This window comes from Coturnix japonica, chromosome Z, assembly GCF_054131305.1.
Source record: "Coturnix japonica strain WE chromosome Z, WE-NBRP24, whole genome shotgun sequence".
In the NCBI taxonomy this organism is placed as follows: Eukaryota; Metazoa; Chordata; class Aves; order Galliformes; family Phasianidae; genus Coturnix; species Coturnix japonica.
The window spans coordinates 5,723,529-5,747,462 of record NC_140702.1 but is presented as its reverse complement, the minus strand read 5'-3'; the positions used below and the strand labels follow the sequence as shown (position 1 = coordinate 5,747,462).

Genomic DNA, 23,934 nt, shown 5'->3' with positions numbered 1-23,934 from the left:
AAAAGTGAGAAAATGTAAATTGCAGCAGGTACTACTCAGGAGGTTCTCTGATCAGAAAACTCTGGATCTACTTATCACAGAATCACAGAATCACAGAATGACCCGGGTTGGAAGGGACCTCAAGGATCATGTAGTTCCAACCCCCCTGCCTGGCAGGGCCACCAAACATACACCTTTACTAGATCAGGTTGCCCAGGGCCCCGTCCAACCTGGTCTTGAACACCTCCAAGGATGGGGCATCCACAACCTCCCTGGGCAGCCTGTTCCAGGACCTAACCACTCTCCTAGTAAAGAACTTCCCCCTAACATCCAACCTAAATCTTCCCTCTTTTAACTTAAAACCATTTCCCCTAGTCCTGCTATTGTCAGCCCTTTCGAAGAGTTTACTCCCCTCCTGGGAGTAAGTTCCCTTCAGGTATTGAACATCATATGTTCATATCCTGCATCTTGTTTCCACTTCTTCAACTTTCATTAGGCTAATTAAGAAAACACTAACAAGGGTTTGACTGAAGCACATTTCCTGCACACTCTTCTGTTAGAAACAGTCTCAAAACAAGTCTTGCAGCAGCAAACTGCACGTCCTTTTCCACCACGTCTGAGGTGGGGCAGGGGCTCCTTGGGTCTGTCCTGGTCCTCTCCAGCCATGGACTGCAATCATTTACTCTACCTGTCAAGATGTAAACTTGTGTTCAGGGTTTAAATAGGCTCTCAGAGAATCGTTGCTTCCTCAGTTCTTTTCATGAGACGCTGCTATACTACCCATCTTCATGAAGCAATCCTGAAGCATCATGCTGAAAACTACAAACAAGCATAGTTCTACATCAGCAAATTCAAACGATGGAAATCACGTTACTAACACACACCATTATACCACCTCAAAATACTTCACAAGGCTGCTGAAAATACTATGTTGCTATTGAAACAGAACTAGTTACCACCTCAATCTACAGCAGTTCATCTGCCTATAATAACATCTGCTTTCAAAGTCCCCAGAGCACTTCTCTACAATATTACAGTGGATAATAACAAGTTTTCTGTGTGATAAATATTGGCAAGTGGCAAGTAATAATTACTTTTGCAAAATCCTTAAGTTTGCTCATTCATCAGCCTAGATAAGAAGTTTAAGAGCTGAGAACACTGTTTAGTTGGTTGCAATTACTTAGAGTCACTACAAGGACTTTTAATGGCATCCTACAACCATCAAACTACCTTAAGATGATTAATAAGGTGAAAACCAGTGTCCTTGAAAAGCTTTCCCCTCCCTCAGAGTAAACAGACCAAACTGCTAAAAGACACTGGATACATCAGAAAGAACCTTCTGTGCACTCTAACAGGGCAGAATGGTCTCTAAGATGTCCTGGAGCTGAGCTGAAAAACACATACAGGTTGTTAATACTTCTTTTGTTTTCCCATTTCTATAAAGAAGCGACTTTCTAAATCTCATGCTCTAAAGAATGGGATGAAGAACATAACCAAAATGACCTAGGGTTTAAATTGAAGTAGATAGCTTATGCTGCTTCCAAGAGTGAAATATGAATTCTCTTGAATGACATCCTTGTGCGTTTCTCAGTAAAAGTAATAAGTAAGATTTGCTCAAAACCAAAAGAAAAGAAAACAAAGCAAAACAAAAACACCTTAAAGAAAAGGCTAAAACTATGTGAACTTAGGAAATGCTGATGTAAGTAAAACCATCAAGGAAAATCATAGTTCATGGTTATTTTACAGCATGCTGAAATATAAAGCTAAGTAAAAGACTAAAACTGAAACAAATGAAGAAAACAGTTTTCTTTCCAAAGAAAAGCAAAGCTGGTTCATTAAGTAATGACTGTATACCTCCATCTCTCCCTGATTCAAATAGTTACTCCGTCAGATTGCTTCCAGGCGCTTGACATTCTTTATAGTTTTTGAGGCATGAGATGGTTTCAAAATTCCTTTTAAAACTGCAATGTATTTTGTTAGTTATATTAAGCTCCTTGTTAATAATGGTCAGCTCTGGCTACTCAGGACATCTCACACTGCCCTCTATGCTATCTTAAAATCATCCATTGCTATTAGAAGGAACTATAAATAAGACCCGTTCTGTTTGAGGGTGAAGCAAGTCATGTTCTGTCCCCAACACTTCAGGTTGAAGAGAAACAGGATGCATTAACACAGCATAAGATATATTTAAAATCACAGCTCAGAAAGGGAGGGTGATAAAAGGAAAGATGCAGAGAAGCAATCGGGTTGAGTTCATACATCTATGTGGGTTTTTAGCCGTACAAACAGCAGGAGTGAGTTTTTATGGTATTGAATTGACGAAAGCTTGAGAGCTTGCTAAGTGATCAAGTAGAGAGGAGAGTAGAAGAGGAGGTGTGAAGGAGGAGCAAGAGAACATGGCAAACCATTATTTAGTGTGATATTCCGAAGCAGAATGACAAGAACAGTACATTTGTTGTGATCAAACAGTGGCAAGATTGTGATGCCAGACAGAAATTAGTAGTAGATTTCTTGTATGATTCTTTCACTCTCTCTGATTACAGCTAGGCTGGGGGACTGGAAAAAGGCACTTCTGAAGCTCTTTTTTTATGCCAGTTTTTGTACTATCAGCAGTACCTAGTATGGATTGGTGTATTCTCTCATCTCATGTCTACTGAAGGCACACGCACTGCCAGCATTTGTCACAGACTTATGACTCAATGATTACATCCAAGCAACACACCCTTCAGAAGCAAGGGATGGAGGAGACAGCACAAAATTAGCTCTGTGAGTTCTTAGGTGTCCCCCGAGGCCATATACGAAACAGGAAATATGCTTCCTTTGTGCCCCATTTTCAACAGTCTAGGCAGGCCAGCCATCCAATTGTCTTTTAGATTTCCCTCCTATTCCAGCCTCTAGAATTGCAAGACTGATCAAAAGCAATAACAGAACAAAACAACCTACCGCCTCTCGTTTCACATCTGTTTTTTCCCAGTGCAAGCATCACGGGCAATAGCTCCCTGGCTGGTGTTTTTGGGTTGGTGTGGTGGGCTTCCACTGATGAGACGTTTCATTCCTCTAGCTGCATGCATGGACAGATTAGAAACTCAAGAGAAGTAAGTGTAATACCAAGGCCCTACTTCACCTCTAAGACATGTCTAGCAACATTCTGATGAAAGACAGTGTAGGTTCATTGATAGTAGCTGCTATAAGAACAGAGTAGTAGGGCTGTTAGTTGCAAGTCACAAGGAGTGCAAGCCCTGCCTATGGACAACAAGGTACATGTACATCTGCACCACACTGCTTCAGACGCCCCTTGCCACCTCTCAGCTTCTGCAGCCCTTAGTTCCCAGGTTTGTAAACTGCCTTTCTCATATTAGTGCTTCATTCTGCTCATCGTTTGGATATACAGGGATTAAATGATTACAGCAGTTGTATGTCAAGCTTGGACTCATAGCTGATTAGCTTCCGGCTTTTAGGAGTACTGAACCAGTTGCATAGCCTTTAAGGAAGTGGCAAGTATTACATCAAAGGAAAAGTTATGAAGATAGAGGGAAAAAAATAACCATGACAACTTATGACAATGCCCATAAGCCTCTCTTACAGATTTCAAGGATATAATAAAGCTATAACATTAAATACTATTTTAGCTGCTGCTTACTCTGTATCAATCAGAGTAATTCATTCCAGTTACCTACAACACGCTATTAAACCACACCAAATCAAAATCATAGACTGTGTGAATTTGTGAGACCTGTTTTGCTGCAGAAGCATTAGCAGTCTAGACGGAAAAGAAATCAATGGCATATCTCAATACAGAAGCCATCTAAGCTTTTAATATAGAAGTAATAAGGCACTTATTTTTCAGGAGTTCTGTATTCACAATATCCCCATCTCCAAAAAAAGCACCCTTTTCTGCCCATTTCTGATGAAGATAACTTGTGGTATGTCAGCACTGTGACCCTTATGAACGTGTTCAGAACAAGATGCAAGTAAGCCACAGACAAATAACGTGTGTTAAAAATCAACAAGCCTTACTACTAGTCACTAAGGGAACTGATTTTACGCCTATAAAAATAAAACAATTATAGCAGTATGAATGGCAGATTCATCACAGCAATATAAAAACTCCAAGTGTGCTTGTCTGCTGAGGACCTTTAATTCATCCTTCTGTATTAAGTATTCTCAAGGAGGAAGAAATGGAATAGACTTCACAAACAAGTTCTAACTTCCATTAATTCACCCTGTCAAAAAAAAAAAAAAAAAAACACAAAAAAACACAAAAAACCCAGCAACAACAACAACAAAAAAAAACAAACATAAAACAATATTAAATGCTAAAAAAGTAGTTTCAACAGGTGAAACAACTGGGATATGTAGGAAAGGATAGAATTTAAAGCCTCAAAAACCTGACCAGTAAATCTGACTTTTTTTCAAGTTACAATTAGTGTCTTCATATTCCTGTGTACTGTGTTTAGTGCAATACAACAAAATAGGCGATACGGCCACAAAATACACTTATTTTGTGGCAATACAGGTACCAATGGTTAAGCACAGCAATGGCCTTTTTAAGCTACATGTTCTTCATTTTTTTGCACACCTGCTTATTTTGGAGGGCAATTCAGATATCACACAAAAATCACCTGTGTTTTACAGTAACACAGCTGTGCTAAAAAAAGGCAAACCTGTAGTGCCTTTTCAAGTACCACAAATGCCACCTGAGTCTACCATGGGCCTCTTCCAAGCCTGCTGGGGTCAACAGAAAGAGGTCTGCTGCTTGGGTCCCACACTGCCCCTGGGAGAAGACAGAGCTGCAGGCCCAGCAGGGAAGGCAGAGAATCACTGCTGGGCACACTGGTAACTGAGTCCCAGGGAATGCTTCTGAGACACAGACTAGGAGTGGTGTGGCAACTTCGGGCTCTGCTACCTATGCCTACAACACATGTTATTTTGAAGTGGCCCATAGACACCAAGAAAGTACAAAAAACAACTTTTTTTCTTTATTCTGATTGCCAAATTATTTAAGGCAGGTATAAAAATGAAAGCATTCAATATACATTTTACATAAAATAAACTAGATTACAGCATAAAACAAGTAACCAGGCAATGGCATTAAAGTCTCTCTTCTAAAACTGGATAATTGTAAACATTAAAAAAAAGACTGCAGGACTATTCAAGTAATAGAACAATCACAGATGTCTTCTGTTATGCAGGCTATTGGTTATCTGCCATTCAAGATTATCAAAAAAGACATTTCATTATTCACAGATGCTCATTATTTTCCATTTAAAAATTTTACATTATGTACAACACAGTTTTTGTGGTACTAAGATCCCCATGCCTTCCAAAGGTATATTTTTCACAATACACAATTACAATGAAACAGCGAATACAGGAACATTTTACACTGATGCATCTTAATAGAAGCCACCAAATAGACATCTACATTGTACCAAAGTGTCATCACAGTTAGCCTCTCTGAGAGCTTGTGGGAAATATCAGAAGGGTACGCAAGGTTCAGGCACACTGATACATAACATTATTTATTTACAATTTGGAAAAAAAAAAAAAAAAAAGAAAGAAAGAAAGAAAAGAAAAGAAGAGAAAAAGGAAACAGAAAGAAGAAGAGAAAAGAAAGAAACAACCTTTTGTGGTTAACACTTTCTAAACATGACAAATACATTTCTCCTTCTACTATGTGGTTTGCAACTTAGCAGCAGACCCTGTGTGTGAGCCTGGTTATTGATACAAAAAAAGTAAAGAATATATATATATTTTTATATATATATGTATATATATATACGCATATATATATATAAAAACAGAAGTCTAATTACAGCAACATTTGTTACTCTGTGATAAAATCTGCAATTTACAAAAATGAAATGACTGGTTTTTGCCTGCCATTAAGGCATTTCAAATTAACACCATGGAACTGATGTCTGTAATAAAGCGCTTCCTCATGTGATCCAGTCACATGACAATGTACATCTCCAAACTCATCATTCTCTGAAAAGAGAAAGAAGAACGTTTTAGTATGTGGTGTTCTTTTTTCCCTAACATTTTCTGCACCTCGGATACACCGTGAAATGAAATCTGCACAGCACTCTCAAACCCAAGCAGGAAAGACATCCAAGCCTTGTCCTCTTCTTTCCCCTGCCAGGAACATACCAGCAGGTAACAAGCACCAACATTTATCTTTTCTGTTTTGAAACCCTAGCGTGCATCAGATCTTTCTGACCTAGCAACCTTTCTTATTCAAATAATTCCAGCTGAGAGCTTTGCATGCCCATTTGTTTTCAGAGTCAGCTCTCAGAAAGACAACCTTAACCACAGAACTTTATAGTACTAAGACTAATAAATTAAACTCAAAGACTTAACAGGACAGCAACAAGAGAGGCCCTACTGTTTGTGGTGCTTTTTTTTTCATGAAATGGGATCATTATTGCACAGAAAAGTCTCTTCCCTCTTGAAAAATAAGGATGACACTTGGGAGAATAAATCCTACTGAAAACCCAGTAAAACCCGAGAGGCAAAACTCTCTGATAGTAAAATCAGCAAACCAGGAGACTTGCAGATAAGATAAGCTCTAAATTTTTCCTCATGGGACACAGATGTAACTGAACAGGAAGTTTAAATACCCTTTTAAAAATAAATTATCAAATAAAACTGGATCTTAACTTACGATTTCAGAATTGTTTACTTTATCTTAATAATACCAACACTAATAATTTATGGAAAATCTCAGAAGGAAGACTACTTGTCCCCTGTTCATCAACTACCTTATAAAAACAGGACAAAATGTGACCTTAATGAGAGTAAAACTATGGTTGTCCCAGAGTTCCAGTCTTTCTTCCTCCTTAAGGACTGTGTCACACAAGGAAGTATAGACCATGAGGTTACAAAACCTATTATTTGCTTTCTCCTCTCTGTGTTAAGATATATAACTTAAGATTTACTGGCTATTTACCTTCTTTGTGCAGGAAACATACCAGATGCAGATGCCTGCGCAGCCACCTGCTGAGTGGCAACAAGGGCAGCAGAGGTCAATCCTGAGGGAAAGAAGAAATGAAGGAATGTTGATGTACTTCTGGTTTTAATGGGTCTTTGTGAGAAAAGGTAGGAAGTATTGCTAAGGCAAACAAACAAAAAAGCACCATTAGGAAATGGTGGGGTGTCAATATTACACAAATAGCAAATGTTTCAGGCAACGGTATTAAGGAAGCCTGCTCAGTATTACCTATGTGCCTTCTTATAAGTATACTGAATTCTCCTTGACAGATATTTTGCAAGAAAATACAACATTTCTACTGATTGTATTCCTTTTGAACTACTGCACTGCATGCTGCTAAATGGATTGTATGAATTCCTAAACAGGAAGCTCAGTAGAAGTAATAGGTACCAGGAAACAACAAGAACCAAAAGTCACCGTGAATTACAGACACGACATGCCAGCTGCTCAGAATACAATGCCTTCATAATGACTTATCATTTTACAGTTTTCCTACTGAACAAGCATAATGCATCCCACAGGCGTATGGTATCACTGAATCAAACCGAGACATGTCAAGACTTTTACAAAGGAGAAATAGCTGCTGAGGCACCAAATGAACATAATGAATTAATGTCATTTTAGCCAGCAATTGTGATAGCATGTACTTTGCTGCATGGGAGGAAACCTCCTTTTAATTCAGCTAGAATCCAGACTTAGTGAAAAACGGTCAGAGACCGGGATAAAACCTAGGGAGAATGAATCATCTCTCACTGTGCTGCTTTTCCCTGATTGCAACTCTGTGTGCTGCATTTGACAAAACACAAAGAGTTCTCTTTCAGACACTGGAATTATAACAAGCTCAAACCCTTGTGACTACAATCCCTTGTACATAAAATATGCTCATTATAAAAAACTTTTGTCTTTGCTATACTTCTTCCGTTGCTTACACAATCCTAATTATACAAAAAGGAGGTTGTTTGTTTTTCAGTGCCTTTCATCCAGTTAATGTCAGTTTGCAACAGGAATCAAAACATTCACATGAATGACACAGCCTAACTGGTACATCTTTAATGATATTCTAAATAGCAGTTTTGGTAACAAAACCTGACTTATCTCTCGGGTAGGAGTCTATTTATTTATTTTTAGTCCTTGTTGTGAGTTTCTACGCCTTCTTCCTAAACTCATTTCTGATTTAACAAGGGGATCTCTATTCAAAATGCTTCATGTAGGCATGACTTACAATGTCAAAGCTACAACTTTATGAGGCAAGCTAATCCTATCACCCTAAACCTTCTGCTCACCTTGAAATGGGTCATATTGTCCAGGTATAAGTGGGTAACCCATTCCAACGTGTGTGTGGTGGTGTGTGTGGAGATGCCGCTGGCTGAAAGGTGAGTGACGATCTCGTTCCCTTTCTGCTTCCCGTTCACGCTCAGCTGCCGATTTTTCCACGGGCTGGCAATAAAAGGTGGAAGAAAACTGACGTCAGATTAATTTTTTTTTTTTAGAAAGAAGGAAATCTCAACAATAACAACAACAAGAGAATGCTCGCCGATATTAAATGCCAAGGACCTTTTGCATTCAAATGATGAAGCTAATAATCTAATGGATTACTGAACATGGTTCTAATATAAAGCCAGTATAACTGCCCAACAGAAGAATTCAACAAGCAGAGATTTTGGCACAATGCACTGCAGCATGAAGCCACTATGCTGACTTCCAGTTTTATGTACCCTTAAGCTTGGCTGACTTGCCAATGCCTCAACTTCTCAGACCTCTTTATACATTCTAGGGATCATACCTGTCTGAATACCTAAAGAGCCCTTTTGAAAATAGAATGAAAGTCAGTGACTTGTTTACAATTAAAACTACCACCAGCTTGTTAAGAGTTTGTGCCAACATCAGAAATCTTCAGAAATGAGGACCAGTCTGGAGGACATGGCTTCATAGTAAATACAAGCAGGGGATATTACCAAATCCCATAGCCCAAATTCCCATTTCATATTCTGTTTCCAAACAGAAGCTTCCTTCATAACCATGCACCAGGAGGTATCTCTGAATCTAGTCTCCCTATGAGTCCAGCCATTCAAGAAAGGAAGGCTCTGAACACAAGAACCCTGTTATATGTGTCACTTTTAATTTAAGCCACAGAAACATCATGACTTGAAACTGACTTTAAGCAATACTAAAAAGAAGCATTATGTATTCAGTGCCTGGTGCTAGGTCATATGCTTCCTGAAATGATGCTCTTTACACATCCTCAAATGTACTACTCTGAAGTAACAACAGATGAAGCCTTACAACAGGGGACTTGCTGCGATACTGGCTGGCATGCTGCTGGAGCAAATCCAGTGCTTTGGACTCAGTGGTTGATTTCGCATTGATGCTTGGGCTGGTATTGACTTTCTCCGCCTCTTCTCTCCCTGACATCTTCCCATAAACTGGGTAATGAAATCCTGGAGAGAGATATGCCCCTGCAGGTAAACAAGGAATACAACATCAGGTTACCGTTTTCACATTTTGGTTGCCCTGATGTAGCAGAAGGGGGATGCCAGGACAACGGGTAACATCAAGATCAGATCATGTGGCTACTAGACAGCAGCTCTGCTCCTTTTTTTTTTTTTTTTTTTTTTTTTTGTTTTATTTTTAAATATCTACTTTATCCCAATGGCTAATTATGGAATGGAGATTATAAAAAGGGTTGAGCAGATAGCCATTTCATACATTTCTGGGTCCTCTTTAAAGAAAGTAGGAGCTATAATGGTTTTGACAGTAAGTGCTTAGAATATTTTTATAGGCAATAAGGCTATATATCCATCAGTCTAACAGCAAAAGCAGACAGCCAAGGGTTGAGGAAACTCTGGCTGGAAACTGTGACAGTTCAAAAAAGGAACATTTGCTGTTAGATCAGTGTAAATCTACTGAACTATTCACAAGTGGAAACGCTAACAATACAAATGTCACCCACGAAGCTCCTAATTTACTCTACCTACTACCAGAAATATTAAAATTCAAGCTTTACTACACTTCAAATGTGCAAATCTTAACTAGTGCACAAGGCAAATTTCAGAATACATACCAGGATAGCTGTGCATTAGGACAGGAGAGACTGCTCGATAGGCTGGATGGTTGGGATCATACATCTGTGGATAAGGATAAGCATGCAAGTACTGGATATATGACTGATGCTGACTCATTGGTGAGGAAACTGCTACTCTAGCACCCCGAGAGTCCTTCCAATTTACAGGAGTCTTTCGATCATCGTTTTTTATCTTGCTCTCATCCACTGATTGAGAATCAGAACGCTTGACCTCTTTAGGCTCCTCTTTAATGCTTGCTAATGAGACAGGAAGGTTAGGCAGGGAACTTTCCTTGTTAGGTGTTTTTCTAGGGCTGTCTTCTTTTAACTTTTTATCCCGATCAAGTTCTTCTGATTTTTGCTGATCAAGGTATTTAGGCTGATAGACATAATGATGCCATGTTCGTGTATCTGGATCCTAATATGGAGGAGAAGAAAATTTTTGTTCTGAACTTGTAGGTTGAAATAAAATCATTATTGATATTCCTCACATTTCACTTAATGCACTTTTAACAGCTAGTATAATAACATATCCATATTACACAGAGATTTGCTTGCTACAGAATGCCTTGCGCTCAGAGTCAAACCAATATTCCCATGAAAGACTAAAAGGCTATTATCAAAATTTAATTCAATTGCTTCATCTCATATCCTTCTTCATGCCTTTAACTAGTTTAATCATGAAATACATCCACATTGTATCAAAGTTCTGAGACCACACTATTCATAAAACACTTTAATTAAAGCCCACAGAGATATTTTCCCAGTAGAGAGCAAAGAATATCTGTGAACCACAAAATTAAAGCTGTCTAACAATATGTCAGAGCATTTAGACTATGAAACAATGAATGCGAAAAACAGACCTAGCTGAAAAGATGCTTATGCTGTCTGATATTACAAACATTCATAAATCAGTGGAGGTCGGACATTTCAGCAGGCTTCTCCAGGTTGGCAGTCTTTTTTCAGATTTGTAAAATTACACATGGATAAACATTCACAGTGTCAACACCACAAGGTTTAGGGTACATGTACAGGGCATCACAAATGCATCTTTTGCTTAATATATTACATAAAACAGTTTATAAACACTTTATAGAATTTAAAAGGTGACTTATTACCAGACTACATTAAATCAGTACTGAACAATAATAGCAAGACTGTTTGCTAAGTGCAAACACTGCTCTAGCAGATACATACTTGTGGCACATGCAATGGAAATATAAGCACAGAATTAAACACTCAGACTGTCTGGTTCAAAAACTCATTTGAATCAGCAGAAATCTTCTTCTCAGGCCTGTGCAATCCCACTTCCTTTAGAGCTCTCCAACTCCCATTCACCTGACCCCACAGTATCTTGAAAGACAGACTGCCAGGGTGAAGTTTGGGATGTATCGTACTCCAAAACATGAAAGTGTTAAGCACTGAGGTTCCAGTTCAGAGCACACAGACAGTAACATTGCCTGGAATGAAGGAAATTTGACATCTAGGAAGGTCAGCGTGAGCCACTGGATGAAATTCTGGTTCCACTGAAGTCAACAGCAAAACTATCACTGACTTCAATGGAGAAAGGATTTCATCCATTGTGTGGGTCCGTAGGGGTTTGAGGTTGGTTGAGGAGAGAAGGGGAACTAAACTGTTTCAAAAAGGTCACCTTGGGTTAAGATAACTAGCTGAGCTTCAAGCCAACTCTTCAAAGAACCAGCTCACCCATCTTTTGTAAATGCCAACTGATATTTAACAAAAAAAAAAAAAAAAAGAAAAAAAAAGGAAACACTTCAAACCATGTTTCAAATCTACTTCAAGTCCTCTCACAATGGAAGCTGCTTACGTTGCTTCAAATGTCTCATTCCTGAACTAAGCAAACTGCTTGGCTTTTACATCTAAAAGAGTAACCTAATCGTTTGCATTCGTGCATGTAATTTAAAGTAGTCTGTTCAAGTCTTAAGTCTGCATCCTGTCATCACCTTGCTAGATCTTTCTTTCTCTTTTCAAGCAGCTCAACTGAAAGGTCTATTGGTCTATTCACAGACCACAGTACTATCCAGCATGAAAAAAGGATGGCGGAGCTTGCTTGACTGCAAAGGCAGAAGAACATAGCAAAATCAGGGATAAAATCTCACACATTTTAAGGACAAACCAAGACATTCTTGTTCCATTTCCTGTGATCTCACCTGTTTAAATCTTGTAGTTGGATCTACCCCTGTTTGCTTCATGGAGTCCATGACAGATTTCATCTCCACAGCCTCCTTTATGAGCTGATGGTTTTCCATCTGTTTGGCTTTGAAACTGTCAGACTGAAGCTGCTGCTGGTGATTGGAAAGTATCTGTGATTTGCTCGTCTCCTCACCTTTGCTGGGGACCAAAGACCCTATTTTAGTGTTATTTTTGCTCGACTCTGGTGTTGAAGGAGCCTTTGAAATAGTTGCAGACGGAACGTTTTTCTGCTTGTCATCCTTTCCAATCTCCTTCAAGGGAGGTTCATTCTTCCTTTCACAGTCTCTCCCAGTCTGTACCAATTTCTGTTCTGCTAGCCGCTGGTCCTCGTAATATTTTTCGTACTGCTGTCTGTAAGCAGGGTTAGAGGCCATTAAGGACTTCTGGTCCATATAGAGCCCATAGGCATACTGTCCATAATAAAGTGACTGAGCAAGTGCAGGGTGTCTTTGCGTTATTACTGACTGATGTTGCGGCTGCAAATTAGAGGAACCGCTTTCATTTTTCTTGGCATCTGATGGTTCTGCCTTCTCTTTCTTTTCAGCCTCTTCATCTGCCTCTTTTTTGATCTTCATTCCCTGTGGGGTACTGCAGCTTCCAGCTGCCGGGGCACTGACCTGTCCAGACTGCATGTAACTTGGAGAATAATAAGGATCGTAGCCATGGTAATAGGGAGAATGGGACTCTTTCGCTTGTGCTGACTGTGACGTGGTTGAAGAATGTACTTTCACAACACTGTCCTTATTAGAAATAATATCCGAAGGAGAGCTGGCCTTTGACCTCATGCCCTCTGACCGGCTGTCAGAGCCACCATCATCAGCTGCATCGGAAATATCAGAGTAAGCAGGGCTGTTGGTTTTGGCAGCAGCGCTATCCGCACCATTTTGTGTCAACACATGCAGTGGTGCCATTGAAGATTGTCCATTCACCAAAGTGCTGCATTCCATCCTGGAGGCACTCCCTATAGAAGGGCTGGGCGCATTGTCTGTGAATGTGTAAACCTTATCAGCTTCAGCCTTAATACTTGCCATCCTGCTCTCTTGAGACTCAGAAAGTCCATTAGCTAGCACTTCATTCTTGTTGAGATGGTCCTTTAAAAAATGTCCAGATAAATCTTTCCCAGACCCTTTTGAATCCTCTAGCTTTCCCAGCTTGGAATCCATCTTAGGGCTTCCACTCTCTTTGCTTTCTTTGTCCTTTAGCTTTCGCTTCTCCCTTTTCTTTTTGTCTTTGAGTGATGTGAGAGCTGGGTTTACAGTGCTTGGCTCTCCCATAATTGTGGGCTTTGGTTGAATAGGTTTTAACGGAGGGCTCTTTGGTGTCGCCTGAACAACAGTAGTTGTAAGAGAGGGCAGTCCTGGTATTGTCCCTGTAGTGCTGGTTGTAAAGGCTGTAGAAGGTATAGCTATTAACTGGGGAGGAGCCGGTGCTGGCGTTGGGGCAATGGGCCGGGCTGTTTTCAGTTTGGAAATGTTTTTATCCACCTTGCAATTATTAGCTTTCTTGCCTTTATCAGTCACGCTCTTCTTGTCTATTAACCCTTCAGCTTCCAGTTTTGGCATTTCAGTTTGCAAATTACCATCTGTTATAGAGCAATTATCCAGTGTGGCCGACATGTTAGAAATTACAGGAAGGCTGTTCAGTTCACTGTTCAGACCCTTCTTTTTGCCTGAATTCTTGCCAGTTTTGGAACTAATAACTGAACTGGTGCCATTGCTGGTTGGTTCCCTTTTTCCCTTGGGGGTCCCTGGGGTAGTAACAGAGGAAGGAGATGTGGGTGCTTTTAGTGGATCAAAGCCTGGCAAATTTGTGCTTGGTTCACTGCATTCAAGTGCCGCATTACTCAATGGTTCCTCACAGTCTGAAATTTTGTCTTCACTGTCAGGCTCAAACTCCAGTTTGTTTTCTGGGTCTAAATGTGCATGAGCCTGATGGTATCGTAGTCCATTAATGTGCTTGTACTTTTTGTTGCAGTTGGGGTGAGGACAGTCAATCAGCACCGGAGAAGAGCAGCCTTGATCCAAAAAAGTAGTCTCTGGCTTCCCCTGTGGGGTGGTTGGAGTGCTTCTGGAGTTCGTACGAACACGTTTGCCACACTTACTGTCCTCTGAACTGGAGTTCAAGTCTAGCTCCATAGGAGGCTTAGTTTTTCTCTTGTTTGTAGATGAGGGGCTGGCTTTGACTTCATCCATGGAGCAATTTGGAGGTGTCCTGCGCCCACTTGAGTTAAGGCTGCCCCTCCTTCCCTTTCCATTAGCACCACCTCGATTCTTAGTCTGAAGTCCTCTAGACTCAGTGTAACTTGTATCATTTCCAGGTATAGCCACAGCTGCAGCGGACCTTGCCCGCTTCCCCCTGCCCCTTCCTCCTCGCATTTCCAGGTCACTCGTTGGAGATTCACAAAACCTAAACACAAACAAAAGCAGATGTCATCACAAGGAGCTGTGAACTGAAGAGATCTGCCAAAATAACACTGCTTCCCATAGCAGAACCTTCATGTGTACTAAAGGACAGAGGTCCTTCCAAATACAGAGTGTTAACATTCTCAAAAGGCACAAGCTTTTTATTTTTTGTTTGTTTTAAAAAAAAAGACAATAATGGTAAAAAATGTGACTTCCTGAGAATGGAGAGAAAATTCTTCCAAACATACGGAAATAAATGTATTTTAATTAGTCTCCCTTTGTTTGAATCCCATGCATCTCCCACTGCCTCTCAAAAACACAAAACAGAAGGAAATAAAACCTCCCACCTGCAGGCCCCCAGTTTTCAGTGTAGAAGAGAAAATCACTCATCTCATGGCTGCATGTTTTCAATTATAACCATTTGCTTTTTATCATCTCTATGCAGTCTCACAACAGAGACTGGGAGTGCAAATGCACTCGGCAGGGAAAAAAACATGCTCAGAACAATTGCCTACCTGGGAGGGGCCCAGTCATGCTTTGTGCAGTCCAGCAGCGTTCCCACATAAGTCTTATTCCTCCACGTAACGTTCACCACCAACACACCTGCCAGTGGGAGAAAAGCAAAGTATTATCACAGCCAACATCACAAGAAATGGGGTAGGGCTTTTTTTTTTGTTTGTTTCGTTTTGTTTTTCTTCTGATGTTTTTCCTTCTCCACAAAGTCAGAGCTTTTTTTCTTGTTTGTTTTCAAAGACTATGGTCTATACGCTTCCTCTTTCCTGGTTTCAGTGACCTCAGGGTGAAACCCACAGGAAAGAGAGCAAACAAAAAAAGAACAAGAGCGTGCGTGCATATGTGTGTGTGTACGTGTATGAGAGTGTGCATGCCTGACTTTGTGCGTAATCAAGACGGAGCTGACAGAAGGAAATGGTTTTTGCCATGTCCTGCTGCAAAATGGCAACACTCGCCTCTTAATTTAGCTATTATTGCACATAATTGCTTTTGCTTGGCAGCCAGCCAGCATAAACTGAGCACCAGTCACAGTGTTTAAATCAGTAGGTGACCAAGAAGAATCTGCTTTGCTTTGAACAATCAGATAATGATGCTTCTATTTATTTGAAATTCCATACAAGCAAACACACACACACACACACACACACACATCTGAGTTCTCTTTAGCAGACAGAAGCATCTATTGCCCTGCGTTTTCATCTGTGAAAAGCAAGGGACTATACATCTTATCACAAACATTTACTTAGACTGAGATAAATAGCAATGAAGATATGTAGAGAGAGGGCTCTTTTGAAAAATTTATACTGTAATTTAATTGCTTCTCCATTTAAAATTGCTTTTAAATGCAAATACATCTGCCTACCTAAAGGTAATTGAATCTCAGACAATTTTCAAATTATCCCTTTAAAATGCCTGTGCAGTAAGGCTATCTTAAATGACCAAAAGATAAACGGGGGCGATGGGAAAGTCATTTAAATGTTTTCAGCCTCCCCTTCAACAGATAATGCAGATAACTTATCTTGTTTATGGACTAGCCAACAAAATGACCCCTTTAATTCACAACCACAAGTAAGCATGAGTCACCTCTTCTCATTAGAGCATACAGTGAAAGCACGTGTATTTTACTTAGCAAAGAAAGGCATGGTGAAAAATGCTTCTGACCTGTAAGAGGCATTAAGGCACTAATTTGCAGCTGCCAGCCTTGCAACTTGTTTTCCCTTTACGCTTCCCTTTTTCTAACTCTAGCTTTTACATAACGGATATAATAATGGCATTGTGCCAAACGTTTCTGCTTGCTTTGTCTTAGCAGTGTGATTTCTAATTCTGCACACAAACTATCCCTCTGTGCTGAGCCAAGGTAAAGTAAACATGCAGCTAGCAGCTTATTTCCTCGGGGGCCTTTTAACATCAAGGAAGCGTTTGAAGTGTTGTTAGCTGAGATACAAAGGAAGAAGGGATTTCCTTCAAAAAATCTCTGCAGCAGATTTGGAAATCAATCCTCATGTGGTTTTCAGCCACCCCTACAACAGGATAGCTGTAAGATTTTGCATGCAAGGGCTCCTCAGGCCTGGATCACTACCCAGGCACCTGGAAGGACTGGAAAGAAAAGCAGCCCTACTGCTCCCTCTGCCCATGGCTCCCACGGCTTTGGCCAGGGCTGCAGGGGGAAGCAGCCCTTGGCCTGTGCTACTGCCAGCTGTGGCATCCTGGGGGTCTCTCTGGTGTGCTGGAGACCCAGTCATTGAGACAGATGCCTGCAGCCACTTGGCTATGGCACAGCCATCTACACCATTCTGTCCCCTTCCTGTGGCTTCCAGGAGTCAGTGCTGCCTGACTGCCGAGCTGGATCACTTGGGTCCATCATCATTCTGTAGAGCTGGCACCACTCCGTGCCTTGAAACCTGTGTGCATCTCGACACACCTCAGAGCCTCACAGTGGAAATCAGGCTTTGCTATTGAAGCAGTGCAATGTTCAGCCCCCATCAGCCATCCACATACCTGGAAAGGCTGCTCCACTGGCAGTTCCAGTGCTTTCCTTCCAAACTAAGTAAATCTCCACCTCCCTCAATATTTGTGTTCTTGTCTCTCTCTTACTGTGTGCTATATTTAAAAATTAATTTAATAACAGAGTTGAGTTGACTTTTAGTAGAAAGTCTGTTATCTGTTATTAGAAAAGAGACCGAAGGAGAAGATATGGAGTAGGCATAATAATAAAACCCTGAAATCAATAAACATTTCAGCAATCTTTAAAAGACATTCAAATGACCTCCAAGTGTAAGAAAGTCAATACCTCACAAGCAAACATAAGTAAGTTCCTCTTTATCCGTCAGTTACACTTACCATCTCGTTAAGTTTGCTAGTCTTAGTGAATGTCCCAGTGCATAAGTAGGAGGGAAGATTAATCCCCACGCTGTGTTGGAGTAACTGTGTTAGGGATTCAATTTCCTTTGCCTAATGAACAGCACATTACTCAACCATAAGTAAGACTCTGTGGAACAGGCAGTGAAAGTAGCTCATTTAACCTTCTAAAGTTATCAAAGAAATGGGTAGAAAGAATAGATGTAACATGAGAGGTAGGACTGACCCTGAAAGCAACATGCAACTGGCTGGTCTGTTAGACCAAAGTACTTGGAAATGAATAAGGATATGAGACAGGTAAATAGCCTACCCTAGATGTTAGAGGCATTGCTGATGATAAAGGATTATTATTGCTGAATCCAGTCAGCGTGTACTATTACAAGCTTCTCTGATCCACAGACCTTGTCCTCAAGCACAGAGCTCAAGCACAATAGAAAAAGAACCTCAACCAGAACTTCCTTGCAGGTCCCAGGGTCAGTACACAAATTGTACTACAGTCAGCTTCAGTTTAACGTCAAGACATGCATTTCATAGAATCATCAAGGTTGGAAAAGACTTCCAAGATCACCTAATCCAACGATCCACCTACCACCAAGGTTTCTCCTCTGTGCCTTAGTACAACATCTAAGCACTTCTTGAACACCTCCAAGACTACCTTCCTGGTCTGCCTGTATCCTCTCTCTGCATCACCTGGGGCTTCAATCGGGCTGCATCAAGTCTTAATAAGTCTCTGTGGTGTGAGACTTCTCTGTACATCAGACTACACACTGGCCTGCAACAATCTTTTAACAATCATTTTCTTAGCATTGTCTGAACAAGAGTGAAAATGTGAGGGCAGTCTGAAAATCCCAAGAGTTTCATACTATCTGAACGCAGAAATGTATTTTCACTTTTAAAACAATGCCCAAGAGGCCACAAACAACCTAAAATAACCACTACTGTATAATGGAAGAAATTGGATGTTTGTAATGCAGTGTATCTACGGGTATCTGGACTCAGAAATTCCAATTCAGGAAGCCTGGCCAAAACATCTCATCTAGTTTTTGTGAAGCAGAGTCCCACAGCAGTGACATATATATAGGTAACATACAAATGCTTTTTGTTTTTTTTCTACCAAGTTAAGGTTGTCAGGTCAGTTTTAACAATTATCAGAGCACAATTCACATGATTTAGATTTAATAAAGAAAAACCTATCCTGAAAGAAGAGCACAAATTTCATGATATTTAATTAATTCATTATTGATATTCCACATGAAAATTACACAACCACTCACACTATTTCTGAAATACAGTACAATGCAATATACTTTGCAGTTCTCACTGTCAAGCATGCCAAAATAAAGCTACAAACAAGAAAAAATATTTTAGCCGATGCTCCCCTATTATTATTAAGGCACTGGCACAATCATTGGTCAACAATTAATGCTCAGGGTCTGCCAAAAGCAATCTCACAGAGGAAAACAGGGTCACATTGCTTAGAAGCCTTACAGTTCAATTCCCTTAAGCTTTTCCATATCTTTCCTGCCAAAATCCTTTGTTAGCCAAGAGAGGACCACATACAAAACTCTTAACATTAGGTGAAAGTACACACAGAATGTCACCTCATGTCCACTGCTGCTAGTGGATGTCCCCCCTCCACATCAGGGGGAATTTCAGAGGCCTGTTAGGAGCAAAAAGAGATCAGGTACATTGATATTTTTATTCATGTTGGATGTACTGAGGTTTTTTTTTTCAGTTCACTCATCACCTTAGCAACCAGAACACGGGTAGCTCGACTGGGTGAAAAAACCAACACTACTTAGGAAAAACTAATATATGCCTGGAAAAGCACAAAATCACCTGACACAAGCAGCCCTGATAGATAATAACATAATAATAAAAACTGTATAAAATAATGGTATCAATTTCCACTTAGATTCTATTACGGAACAAAAGGTCAAATATTACTGAAGTGATTTGTGATAAAATCACTTCCAGAAAGGAAACACTTCTTATAAGTTCTGTGGATGGGGTATATCTGCTGCTTCCTTTCCCTACCTTTAAATTCTTTCAGTGATCACACAGCAAAGAATATCACTAAAACGTCACTGGGTATTCATCATTAATTTATGTCATAACAACATGAAAACAAATGTATCTACATTACTTCCTCTCTATTTGTAAACAACCAAGAAAATGCAGATGTGCTATTTTGAAGTCGCCGTTATCATGAGGCATATTTAGCACTAAGAAAGGACAGTCAGCATGTTAACTGCCTTCATATGGCACTTTTATCAGCCATGTCAAGATGGTAAGGATATTCTTGTCTCACAAGCATACACTCTTCTAGATATCCTTTCATCTAAACAAAAAGAAGGCTTAAGAACCTAGTATAAGGTAAGTATTTATTTACTTAGTTGTTGCTTTCATGGCAATAAACATCAGCTAAGGATTTTTAAGCTCTATGTTCAAAACTTTCAAAATGAGATCATGCTGTAAGGAATCAAATTCTCATGTTAGTATCCTGAATGTAGATCACAACTGTTTTAAACGCAGGATTTAGAAAACAAACACATTCAAAGACCAATTGAAGTAGATATTTCTCAGTTAAGCAGACAGGAAAGCCTGGCTTAATATTTTACAGCATAGGCTGCTTTTCTTTTTTCTGTTCAGAACACAGCAATTGCTACTAAATTCTATTTTAGTTCACTCTGACCGTATTGCCAGACAACTCAAAAGTCTAATCATCTGAAAGAGACAGTGCATGTTATCCTTTTTTAACAAGGATCTGTTCCCTCAATTCTTTGCAGAGAATCTGGCCAAAAATATCTTTCTAGTCAAAGCTCATCTGCACAAATACTTTCCAAATACTTCTGCAAGTGATTTGATGAAGATTATCTACACCATCCTCCAAATCTGGGAATCACTTCCTTTCAGTTACTGACAGCTCCTGTTGTCTGTAAGTGAAGATTAGGTCAAAATTCCCACTTGGCTAACAGTTCCCCTTTCAATACTATGCTATTATTTTAGACCATTTTTGCTGATGTCAAGGGAAGATCTGCCAAAGTACACTGTCTTTTGTAATTATTTTTGTAATATTACTTTTCTTAAAGTTCACTACGACACTCTTGCAGCAGTAGTCCTGTCATATAGCACATTTCCAATGTTGAAATGCAATTCTTAATACTGAGAAGGCAGTTGATGACCTGACATAACATTATAGCTAAACCAGTTCCTCACATCTTTCTGATCACTGAATCCACAGATCTCATGGCAAACCATATTCCATTTGCCTCTTGTTCCAGCTTTCTTAAGTATGAATAATACAGACATGCTGGGGATAGCCAAACCAGAGCAAGTATACCTCTAATGATTAAACACATTATATTCTGTAACTGACACAACACATTTTTTAATACATGACATTACTGCTCAGACAGTAACTGAATTATTTCAAGTGAAAAAAAAAAAAAAAAAGCGGAAGGCTGAAAATCTATAACCTTAGGATTATGTCAAGCTTTTTTTTTCTCTTTTTTTAAATTTTTTTAAATTTTATTTTATTGCTATTTGTTTAGCAAGAGCAGCCTTACTCGTTTGCTTCTAAGTATTAACCATCATAAATTCCATATCTACATATACACCTGCAATTGATTCAGGCATGAAAAACAGAGAACAATGTTTACATTAGGCTTCCAATGCAAATGGCTTATTTTTTCCTGATTGCTTCTATCAAGAAAGTAACCTAAAATTAACAGTAAACATTCTGTGTATAAAATCAAGTCTCCTATATTGAGTACTGATCTTGTAGACATATAATTTATTTACTACTTTAATCACACACTATCTGGCATGGAAGAAGAACTTAACTGCATCTACAGCAGGTGCACATGTAACAGACATCAACATCAGCAAGTCTAAGAATGTAATGACTGTCAGGTGGCCTGGAAATGCAAGACTTTGCATTTGCTGTATTGCTGGGCTGGATGTTTGAAAAGTCACTTTAACCACATCCTGTAATTAAACCATCTGGAGTGCAGATCTGCAATTAGTCATCCTGGACATTGTACTTTATCTGAACAAATACTGTATAGCAATAAAGCTGAAAGGTAGGACAGCATTAAGGAAAAGATGCATAATGAATTACCATTGGCAGTCATAAACCTTTGAGACACTTAAACATGGTGTTAATTTAGTACTTTATGAAAGCATAGTAAGCTTAAAGGTTAAAAGGTCTGGAAGGCTAAAACCTGCTCTTTTGGATCAATGTGCCCTGCTGGAGGCTAAAGCAAGTTGGTGCTGCTCCAGACACATAAATTACAGCAGCCTCTTCAGCAGCATAACAAACTCCGTTCACATCCATTAGACTTCCAGTAAGGTCTGAGTAATGTCAACCAAAGCTGGACACATACCTTATTCAGTGGCATGCCCTTTCCTTCCCTTTTCATCATGAAGTCATCAGTACAATTTATTTAAAGCTGCAATCACCACCTTAGCTCAAAAAAGCCATGTTATGTCTTTAACGAGATACAAGCAAAACACCTTCCCTGGACTCACATGACATACTGTCAATTGCATTCAGAAACAAGCAGCAATTACAGAGCAACGAATATCTCTTAAAACCATGGAGCTGGAGCAGTGAGACAAGTACCTCTGCATGCCATCTAATAACATTTCATTAATGTAAAGATTTATGCCAGAGCACGTAGAAGAATAAGCACTGAAATAAATGAAGAAAGCCTCTTCCCCCACGAGCCCATGTGCTCAAACACAAAAGAACATACAGCCACTTCCATCACTGTCACGTCTTCTGCAGCCTTTATTCTGAAATCTGATGAGCTGTATTGATTTGGGAAAATCATTTTGCTTCTTGGAAAACTAGACTCCAGCTTATTCACTGTCATCTATTTCTTTCTCATGAAGACAGCTGGTCAATATTTAGTTGACTGGTCAGCTAAAAGAAGCTCTGGCTTCTTTTGTTTTTAGTGCCTCACTGGCAGCATTATTTTCTTCAAGCTTTAGTATGAAATAAAACAGCACATTAGAATTCTTGCTGAAGGTGATCTGAAATGGTTTTGCCTCTGGACATAAAGATGACCAAAATGATCTGGCAGGGAGACTCTGGAAGACTAGCAGCTTCAATCAGTAAAATCCCTTATCAGTTATAAATGGTAACTATGGCATTACATTATTTTCAGTTTATATTTCTTCCAAAGGTAGTCTGCCTAACAGGTAGATGACAAACACAACCTAAACGCAAGAGGACAGCTAAAAGGAAAACAAATGTTCCCAATCAAATACAAAATTAAATTTTACACTTACTAAAAGAACAATAAGAGACTCAATGAAAAGTGTGTAATATTCCCAGAAACTAGGTCAGATTGGGTCCTAGGTAGCTTGCAGGTTTATCGAAAAGTTCTGCTAAGATACAAGCTACTTCAAGTGATGACTTTGAAAACTATAAAGCCATGGCAATTAGCATGATTTTGTCCTGCAAGATTTATAGCAAAGTGATTAGATTTTGGCAGGATTAGGAAAAAACTTGTGGATAAGTTGCTGTCACACCGCTTCAATGTCAGACTACATATGTATAGTGTTTACAGGAAAAAGCACAAGTAATGTTATTATAAACTAACCAGAGGTTTCTGATCTCCAGATGACAACTAAGGATTTGTTTTCATACCTCTTCTTTGGCTAGTATAATTGAAGCACTTCACTGTTCCAGTAATGCTTCAAAATAAAACTGCACTCTTACTCTTTTTCAGCCGATGATAAAAATCTACATTGAAAATCCTTTGACATCTGTGTGTTCTAAGGAAAACCTTTTTTCTTTTTTTGTCATCTTTTTTTTTCTCTCTCTCTTACTCCCGTAATCATAACTGTGATTCACATACCCTGACTAAAATATGTCACAGTCAAATTTAGAAGTAGGAAATGTTATTCTGTAATCCTCTGAATTTCCCACTCCTTTCTCAAGGAGAGTTATTTCTGCTTCTGTATTGCTGTACTGTAGAACACACAGACAGACTTCTGCCTTCCAGTAAAGTAAAAGAAATAAAAATAAAACACCATGCACAACTCATTGCCCTTGCTTGCATTGCTAGGACTAGATGTCACGTGAGATAAGCAACAGAACATAGGGCTTTTGAACTCATCTGTCACACTCACTTCCTGCAGCTCCTGTTAATTACAGAATCTCTTCATCTAGTTATTTCTCTCCTAAACTCTTTCACACTTAAAAGCAAGTAAATTGCAAAGCGAAACAAGACTGGAGCAGAGGGCAAAACACTGTTGTTTAATAGAAGTAAGACCATAAAGGGAAAACAAAACCATTTCTTCTCACTCTGACAAGCATTCAGAAGTTCCTTTAGCGATTATCTGCCTCCTTCCTATTCTTCATTTCTGACACCAGACCACAGAAATACTGTTTTAATCAGCAG

At 39.5% G+C, this 23,934-nt stretch overlaps 1 protein-coding gene across 10 annotated transcripts in view; it reads right to left on the bottom strand.

The window, feature by feature from the left end:
* Window positions 1-4,936: 4,936 nt before the first annotated feature.
* ZNF608 (zinc finger protein 608) overlaps window positions 4,937-23,934 on the bottom strand; it is an 85,839-nt gene continuing 66,841 nt past the window's right edge. For 7 of the 10 annotated variants that reach the window (XM_085528844.1, XM_085528843.1, XM_085528850.1 and 4 more), the window contains 7 exons: window positions 15,163-15,250; window positions 12,203-14,651; window positions 10,032-10,449; window positions 9,254-9,426; window positions 8,254-8,407; window positions 6,951-7,010; window positions 4,937-5,967 (listed from right to left, as the gene is read on the bottom strand). In XM_085528844.1, coding sequence (XP_085384970.1) covers window positions 5,831-5,967; window positions 6,951-7,010; window positions 8,254-8,407; window positions 9,254-9,426; window positions 10,032-10,449; window positions 12,203-14,651; window positions 15,163-15,250 — 3,479 coding nt within the window. In that variant the 3' untranslated portion in view covers window positions 4,937-5,830. Of the gene's footprint in view, window positions 5,968-6,928; window positions 7,011-8,253; window positions 8,408-9,253; window positions 9,427-10,031; window positions 10,450-12,202; window positions 14,652-15,162; window positions 15,251-23,934 lie in introns of all 10 variants that reach the window. The other 3 variants (XM_085528846.1, XM_015850051.2, XM_085528849.1) reach the window with 1 other exon arrangement.